This window comes from Lissotriton helveticus, chromosome 8 (genome assembly GCF_964261635.1).
Source record: "Lissotriton helveticus chromosome 8, aLisHel1.1, whole genome shotgun sequence".
In the NCBI taxonomy this organism is placed as follows: domain Eukaryota; kingdom Metazoa; phylum Chordata; class Amphibia; order Caudata; family Salamandridae; genus Lissotriton; species Lissotriton helveticus.
In genome coordinates, this window is record NC_136069.1 from 1,652,294,222 (window position 1) to 1,652,303,746 (window position 9,525).

At 43.0% G+C, this 9,525-nt stretch overlaps 1 protein-coding gene across 1 annotated transcript; it reads left to right on the top strand.

The window, feature by feature from the left end:
• The first annotated feature begins 682 nt into the window (after nt 1–682).
• On the top strand, nt 683–1,840 carry LOC144772120 (uncharacterized). Its single transcript, XM_078656287.1, has one exon. It carries the CDS (start codon nt 695–697, stop codon nt 1,820–1,822), a length of 1,128 nt encoding a protein of 375 aa, XP_078512413.1. The 5' UTR covers nt 683–694; the 3' UTR covers nt 1,823–1,840.
• Nucleotides 1,841–9,525: the final 7,685 nt, after the last annotated feature.

Consider the following 9,525-nt stretch of genomic DNA (forward strand, 5'->3'; position numbering starts at 1 on the left):
AGCTAAATGTTTCCATGATACCAGAATACTCGTAACATATAGGGATTTATTAATGTTTTCTAGACTACCTTCTCACTTAACTGTATCTATTATTCCAGATGTCTCATAGTGTGAAACAAGTTCTGTTGCTCGTACGGACTGGGACTCTTCCTCTTAACACCTTGATGGCCAGGTTGAGAAGCCAGGCCAAGAAATCTGAGATTTGCAATCTATGGCAACTAGCCCTTAAAATCTGTTTCACATATTTCATCTATACCCAGCTCTAACTGGTACTAGAAAGCGATTTTTGTCACCATTAGTTGTACAGCTTGACATTATAACCCATCAAAATTGAATGCAACTTGTGAGAAACCCTCCATCTGCACCAATTTGTTCTGCATGTTTTAGGAGATTTTTGTAGATATTTTACATGAATCTAATTTCCTCATATTCTGATGAATTGTTGTTTTTACTGCATTGATATCTATGAGAAGGTGGCGTAATGAACTACTTTGGGATTTTGCCAAATGTTGTTATTGTATTATATTGCTGACCTCAGTAGAGTTCTAAATCAATTTTAATAATCAACTTGAAACTTGACTAACTTCTCAAGTGTCAATCACCAGTGTAATCTGAGATTGGTTCTCTAAAGTCTATGTTCTTTTTGTCTCATATGGTTTAGTGTGGAGACAAGAAGAAACCTTTAAGACCAAAAATGGCACTCTTTGGTAAAGTCCTGGAGCCAGCGGGCTACATGCAGTCCATGAAGTCGGTGGTGCTGGGAATCGAAGCCTACATCCAAGGCGTTGCGAAGCCGGAGGAAATAGAGTTTGTGAAGAAGAGCTTGGATGCCATCAACAAGGAGCTGGTGGCAGTAAAGGGTCTGATGCATGACTCGGATGTGGTATACTGTGAGGATAACATCACCGTGGTGTACTACCAGCTAGACACAGTCGTTCGGGCTGACAAGCAGTTCACCAAGAAAGAAACGGAGGTCTTCATGCAGTACATTGCCGACTATAAAATCGAGAGACAGCTAAACGCTTTATACAACCGCCTGCTTGGCGTGTCGGTCTTGGCCAATCAGACAACCCTACTTGAGCAGGTCATTCTGGACCACAAGCCGCGTCGGTGGGAGATGATGGTCTTCTGCGAGAAGATTAACTTTGTCATTGGAATTGGCCTCCTCTGCCTCTTCACGCATGCTTCCCTCACTGGCCGGGATGGGGCTCTGATGTTGGCCCGTTGGTCTGACAAGATGGCCGCCCTGTATCAGCGGATGAAGGTAGCGTCTAAAGAGTGTTTCCACTACTTCAAGGAGCAGGCAAAGAGCGACATTGAGAAGTTTGTGGAGGCAAAAGGGAAGATGAAGAATGATGAGATTGCTTCTGGGATCCTGAAGACACTGGAGAAAAACTACGACTGGCTGAGGTGGGCGGTAATGGTGTCCGACTCCTCTGCTGAAAGCTCAGATGAGGTTCTGGTGAGAGGCAATTTCATCTCGGTGATGCAAGAATGTGGCCTGCAGGTGGTTGTCTGCTACAGCGAGAGCCCCTCCTCCCTGGATAAGAACAAGACCCACCATCTGATTGGTGAGCTAGAGTGGAAGCTACCCAACCCACCACCAGAAGTGTACGCCAACATTGAAGCCGACCCCAATTACGCCAAGACTTACCTGGCTCAGAGGATGCTGCAGAAGCTAGAGGAAGGTCTCGGGGAAGGTGTCACCATTCACGTGGTCCCTGTGAAGCTGGTGATGAAAAGCAACTTTCCACAAGCATCTTCTGTCCTCTATGAATACAAGCATCGCCTGGCCACAGGCACTGTGTGCATCTTTGGATAAGGTCATTGTTCTGGAAAAGTAGCTGTGATCCAACCATTTCACCCATCAAGCTCTCGGGGACCTATGTTTCGCACTTCTTTAAATTATAAGAAGTTTTGAGCTTACAGTATGTCAATGCTAGGCCATGTTCACATGGTACTGACGTCTTATAATGACATTTTATTTCTAACTAAATCAATAAAGTCTCTGTACCTTAATAATTGGTAGTATTCTTTGTATGGATGTGTTGAAACAGTTATTCAGTTTCTTACTGAATTGTAGAGAGTCCGTTTTAAAGAGCCCTCCTCATGGGATGATCAGCCCCAGGGCTCATATAGGAAAGGAAAAAACACATATTTACTAATATATGAAATACTTTTTCTTGCTAAGTGCAGCCATCTTCTTAAGAAAGACCCTTGTGTATCTCTTGAGTACTGATCACATTTGTAAGTATCGAGGTACGGTCTAAAGGCAGCTTAGGGATCTAAGGAGCACTACAGTACTTAGATGTTTTTGAGTCACTTTTCCATATTACAATTACTCACAGTCGTAAAGCCTGTCTCACCCTAATATATCAATATACTTGGAGAACTCGTTGCACTAGGAGTCCCAGGTTCGATGATAGGTACGGGACATTTGTAGTAGGTTCCTTGGGCTTGTGTTGTTTACGGGCTGGTGAATCTTCACCATCACCGTCAACGCAAGTCGTAAAACCGCAAAATATTAGACCACCATTATATTATATCTGGTTATACGTTTTTGTTTGTCTACTTGAATATGTCTTATTGTGTGCTGAACTACATGGAGCAGGCTGATGATCTAGCCTACAAACAAATACAAGATTGTGTCCATCTCGGCATATTCTACATAATCATCAGCTGCCCCACATTTAGGGACAATCGTAATTTGTTACCTCAATTCCCAGGAATCCCTTTCAAGTCATGGGGTGCACATGTTCCTGCATCAGTCTGACCTTTGGGTCTCAGTCCTGTCTGTCCACCTCCTCAGTCAAAGGAACAATGGTTACATTTCAATGATTCCGCAGAGAAAATGTGGGAATTTATTATTACAATCAGTGGTGTGACTCATATTCGATGGTTTAAGGGACTCAGTGTGTTGTGGTGTTTCCCTTCTAGCTAACCGCAAGTTACATCACTACTGCGGTGTATTTATCCCAGTGTCTTTAAGATGTTTGTGAAGCGACTGCTTTATCTAACAAAACTTACCTTCTGAAGATGATTCTAAATGTCCTTGTTAATTCTGGACCACATGTCGCATGACGACGCTCCATTTCCAATCGCACAGCCAAAATCACTAGTTGCGAAACTCCTTTTGCTTTAATCAATGTATATTCCATGTTATTCTTAATTCAACAAATTTAACTTTTCTCTTCACTATCAGGCTGATGCAAAGTCCCAATTTTTTTAAATGAAGCAATTATGCGCATCCGGGCCTTTTACTGCGCCACGTGGGTACATATAATTCATGATAAGCAACTCTGTGTTACAAAATATCCCCATGCATTTCGGGCCTTTTTATGCCCTTCGTCAGGGGTAGCTGTCAAATTAAAATAACAAACCTCTGTTCATTTTACATGTCTCGGTCTATAATGTTTTTACAACAATGCATATGAGAAATAAACCATGTATCAATGCGTTAAATCATTGTCCAGGAGCGGCCCGTTCAGATAAGAGCAGTGGGGCAGGGTGGGGGGAGTCGACAGAAGACGATTAGGGAAAATTCAATTAAAAAAAAAACAAAACACTTACCTTGTGCTCGCCGCATCACCGAGTCGGCGATTCGGCTAGCGCAGGGTAAGTGGTTTTCTTTGCGTTAATTTTCCTCGTCATCATCTGTCAACTTCCCACCCGGACCCACTGCCCGCTGCTCTTACCTGCATGTGCCACTCCTGCCATTTTCTCGTATTTACCGACGTCCTGGGATACCTGATGCTAAATACCCAATTCCTATTTTACTGATAAATTCACTGTGAAAGTATATATCAATGAATGAGTGAGTGAGTGAACGAGCAAGTCAGAGAGTGAATAAGTGAGTGAGTCAGTCAGTGAAGCTATATACACAGCATTAATTACTAGAGATTGACCATCTCAGCTGGCTCTCCACGTGGATACTTAGTAACCACCAAGAAGATAACTAAGACATGAGTGAGAGGGGACAAAGGAGGATTCTTAAGACCATCGTGGAAGACGAGTCGGTGGCTTTGCCCATTGGTTCTCCTTTCCACAACTGGCGTTGACTTGAGGACCTTCAGCTATCATCTTGTTGGCTCTATTGCATAAGTAGGAAGAAGGGAGGCTTTGTGGCTGGTGCTTGATAAGGAAGGAACGCTTGGCTTCTGAAGTTCAGCTGTTACTCCATTATTTTGGGATTTGCTTCTGTAATTGGACCATCAGTTTATAAAATCTCCTTTTCTCATTGGGACCATGGAGTGCTGGAATCCGCGGCAGCTATTTGTGTATATTTCAAAGCACGCATACAGAAGGTGGAGAGGCGCATGCATTTTATACCAAAGTGTAGTATTTTCTCTAAATTAAGGGCTTGATTTACCTCTTGGTGGACATGAGTATACCCCGTGTGCTGAAATACAAATCCCTTACGATATAATGGGATTTATATTTTTGCGGACGGGACATCCGTCACCTTTATGGCGGAGTAACCCATCTGCTGAGCTCTAAATCAGGCCCTTCGTTATTCTCATTCTGGATATTATCTGTCTTGTGTCACATAAGAAAGATTTCTTGCATTTTTTTTAGAGACAGATCTTCTCCTAGCAGGAGGAGGTAGACAAGAATAAAGAATAAATATTTTTTTTCATCCATACATTAAAAAAAAGGCCTTGTTTGCATCAGTGCATTCATCCATTCTATTACATTCACAAATCCTTTGATCCACCTACCCAAATCCATCCATCCATCCATCCTCCTTTGTATGAATTGTGCCTGTCGCTGTATGCATGCACATATGTGGGTTTCTCTCATCTGATCTATGTGCATGGCTGTCTCTATGAGTGCTGGTTATGTGTGCATTACTGCCGTTGATGTGTGATGTGTATGTGAGTATTTGAATGTGTGTGTATCTCTGTATGGTACATGTAGCTGTGCATTCACTATTCAAAATGCTAAACCTATTGGTCCTGTCAATGATTGTTTGAAAAGTATGAGGTGCTGATACTCCCCTATGGGAATTATTCCTGATTTAGGTATTAGGTATTCTGGGGCCATGGCAGCCATCAACATATGTGAGAGGCGTTCATAGATCCGGCTTTGGAAAGCTTTAGACAGCTCTAAGATTCAGTGCTTAATATGTAAAAAATGAATAAGTGCCAGGGCCCTTGTCAAGAGGCCATTGCAGCTTGCACCACACACTGCCCCCACTTAAACAGCCAATGACAGCAACAACACAATTACTAACATCACACTCCTACATGTCTGACAATTCAGCCTATTCCAGCCGCCCAAAGCCATAAGGATGGCTTGTGCGGCAGTCAATCACAATTTTTAATGTGTATCAATTATTATGTTGTGCTCATCTTTAAATTAGACAGACAGTGCCACCATGTGGCAGACTGTTACAAGCCCAGTGTTGACAATTAAGTGCCGGTGCCGAGCACCGGAAACCGCCAGCTCAAATTAAGCACAGGTATGAGCTCATATTATGATTTCTCAAAAAACAGTACTACAGTGAGAGAGTGGACTTTGAATGAGCCCTTTCGGTCAATGGCCTTCCTGTGTTTTTCATACTTGGCTATTGCTAGGATGGTCTGTCCATCAAGGGGTTTAAGGACAGTTATAGGGTGCCCTTCGTGCTCCTTTTAGGTTTTGGTGATGTGGCCATCAAGTAGTCCTTTTGTTAGACTGCAGATGCAGAATGTGCCTTGAGAGCCAAACTATGTTCTTTGATGAATTACTTTGCTAAAAGGATGACTTATTAATTGCTGATTTAAGTTTTTTTTCTACTTGATGTTTGGACTCCTTAGTCTCTTTTTAAGCCCTGGTGCTATTCTCAAATTGCCCACTTTGCTGTAATAACAGGATGGATTTACATCTTTTTTGTTCAATAAATGAAGACGCGCCCACACATAGGCTTTCATAAAGATGCAGTGAAAATATTGAGCCTTTGAAGCTCACCACTTGCAATGAAAACATCATCTTCAGACCCCTTTTCATAATACTTTCTTTGACTTGTATCTGCTAATGTAGTCTTTTCAACAAAGGGCCCCTAATCTGAGTTTCCATATTGTTGTATCCAAAATGTTGCTTCATTATGGGATTTCTTTACTATGACTATTGGGGGCAGCCATCACAGTGTCACCTGTCAAATACCAAACACTTCCCATAACAAAATGCCAGGCCTATTGGCTTTGCCAAGAATAGTTTTCCTATTAGAAGCAAAGTTCAGCCCTGTAGTCAGTGTGGGAAACAACACATGCTTGTTGATAATTCATATTTTCACCTTTGGCTTCTTGTGACTAAATAGATGAATCTCTTTAAAACTTTATTCATTTTTAATAAGTGTTTTACAATCACTGTGATGTTATTTTATAATCATTATTGATAGGCTATCATTACAGTGGCTTCAAGCATTGATACAGCAACAAAGTCCTGTTTTACTCTGGGTGCCTTTTTCATACGGTCCTGGAGTTACCCTTAGTGGGTTGTGTATGGATCGTCGGTGCAGGTTTAGAACAAATAAGTTATGTGTCTGGATTATTTATGGTACATGTTGGTTAATCAAAGAGTCTGTGCCTGCTGGAGATCTTTGTTACCTGTGATATGTATGTTAACTAGTGCTTAGTTTGTAAAAAAATAAGGTTCAGAGCCCTCGTCATGTGGGCACCGCAGCGTGCACCACTCATTGCCCTTACCAACGCTGCCAGTGACAGTACAAACACACCTACCAACCATCACACTCCTACAAGTGCGACAGGTCAGACTATTTCTGGCCCCTAAAGCTACGAAAATGGCTTAGATGGCATATATTAGTAAGTTTTAATGTATATTGAGTTAATAGACAATTGTTGCTGTGCTCATCTCTAAATAGGAGAAACAGAGCCGCCAAGTGGCAGACTGTAATAAGTGCCAGTGCTGGCAATTAAGTGTCCTTGCTGACCACCAGAAAACACCTGGTCAAATTAAGCAGTGATGTTAACAGGCTGGACATGGGTTAAGCAAAGCTGGCCATGAGTATGTCTTTGCGGGTCTTTTGGAAGATACAGCACCCAGCACTGTGGAAGCACTGCTAAGTCTGAACATGAAACTGTGCCTTGAGAAAACAGACCCCTGAGAGATGCAATGAGGTCTGGTGAATGTTTCCCAATTAAATAAAGACTACCAGCATTAGCAAGAGGGACAGCGAAGAAAGCAGCCCAGGCCTCATCCCCACGCCTCATTCTTTATTTGAAACAGTTGTACACTGCATGCCATACACCGCTGTATCTTAGCCACCTCCAAGTTAGCAGTGGGCGGTGCTGGGAGACACCCTCTGAGAGTTGGTCAGCAGAGATGCAAAGCAGGTAAGTCTAAGGGCCTGATTTGGAACTGACCCTATGAAGCTGCTCTACTTCTGTGGTGGAAGGAATGGACACAGGGACATGTTGGGTCACCAGCATTTGAAAGATTGCTTCAGGGCTGGGTGCGTCTACTCCTGTGTTGGTGTCAATGGGTATCAGGTGAAGACAGGGACACAAGAGGGCAAGTAACTTTAAGAGTGAGATGAAGGCTCTCAAGGACAATATGAGTGAGCTCTCAAGATAAGGGAGAACATGTCTGGGCGGGCTTTAGCAGTTCCTAGAAAGGCACAGATTGTAGCATGTCAAGGGGGCTGTAGGAAGTGAAGACATTTCTATTAAATATTCACCCAGGACACTGAATTTCAATTCTGATTTCCATCCTGTTCCTCTATATGATACTCAGTGCTTCGCCTTTAACCCCTTCGCTGCGGGGGGTAATTCCCCCGCTGTGCTGGGGGGCGCGCACAGCGCCCCCATGCTCATGATGAGCTAAGCTCGCCATGAGGCACAGTGCTCGTGTGTTCATGATGAGCTGAGCTCGTCACGGCCACACCCATTTTCGTGGAACGTTCAGCACAGCAGTGAAATTATCCCCTCGTTTGAGTGTTCCACGGCACATGACGAGCTCAGCTCGTCATGAGCACACAAGCACCGTGCCTCATGACGAGCTGAGCTCGTCATGAGCATGCAAGGAGTTAAGGTGTTGAATACACTGCGGTACAGGTGCCAGCAACACACCCCAAAGAGAAGCTCATATTCAAAGGGTTTCTTTGAAATAGGTTTCTTGATTTCCAAGCTGAGGTCAAGAGGGCAAGAGCAGCTCATCATTATGAGGATTAGAGAAGGAGGAGCGTCAGACGCAGTGGAAGCGAGCACTGGGCGAGAATGCAAAGATAGTCCTGAAAATAAATGTAACCGCAGCATTCCACCCCTGATATAAAACCCTACATGTAGAAGAGCAGGCAAGTCCCCTTGGAATTTATGTTCTTTGGAACCGTCTTCCTTGGCACTGAATATTGAGGAGTCCAGGGCTTTAAGTGTGCCGGGTCTCACCGGGTCTGAGCAACGGCAGTTTTTTAAAGGGGGCCTCGAAACGGGTCTCTATCGGACTCTGTTTTTTTCCCTGGCACAGGCGGTCTGTTTTTTTCCGGACTGCAGTGACAGCAGGCGCATCGATGTGCACTGCTCACACTGCTCACTTCCAACTAGTGGTGACGTTACGGCATGACGTCATGCCAGGTGAACATTGTAGGGGGGTGGAATCCTTTAAAGAGAGTCATTTTCCCTTTGGATTTCCCTTCTCTTTTGGAAACATGGGAGCAGCAACATTATCGTGGTGTCACCAGGGCTTTAAGTGGAAGCTTTTTCAATAATAAATACAACAAGCCAGAGTAGCTGTTTATTTATCTTATGTAACTAACAACCACAGAGAAAGCCAATAGTCCTGACTAGTTGTAGGTATGATGTTACTTGTTGTTTCATATATCTGGATGCAATGACAGAAACAACAAAATACAAGTTGGGCGGCACACTAGGCTAAGCACAGATTTTTAGCTTGTCTTTTAAGCCAGGCCTTTAATTAAAGTGGAACTTTCTTTCTTGTTATTTCGCTGCAGCACTGAGGTGATCATTTCAGGGCATCCTTTGAACAGTGGAATCTGTGCCCTGGACACCACTGTAAGTTAAGTAAGTGTATGCAACATTTTATTGTTTAGTTAATTAAAACCATTACAATTTTCTTCCCTGTTAATAGCAGCCAAAGAATTAATAAGGTTTAAAATCATTCAACCGTCAATTACACCAAAAGGTGTCTCACAGATTAAAATCACTGTTAAATCATAAATACACTCTAAAATTCGATGAAATAATGCCTGTACTCTACTTTTTCTACATGGATTGCAATTATGAACCGACAATTAACAAATGTCAGATGTTATTCCCTTCGGTACAAGCAATAAGTCAATATGAATAAAAGTAATTGTCTAAGTGGACCGATGGACCAGACCTCTTGCCCCATCCTTGTGATGACGCCATAAAACAAAGAATCAGTTATTACTAACATTAAGCTTTCTGTGATTGGACCTTCTCATTGTTGTGTTGACTTCGTTGCCTGATCGTGTATGTGCAGGAACTGTTTACTGTTTACAGTGTACTGTTCATCTGAGGGTCAGACGGATCAAGCCCTTTAGTTATA

Excerpts from the sequence above, each read along its gene's own strand:
- LOC144772120 (XM_078656287.1), top strand. The coding sequence starts at position 695 with ATGGCACTCTTTGGTAAAGTCCTGGAGCCAGCGGGCTACATGCAGTCC.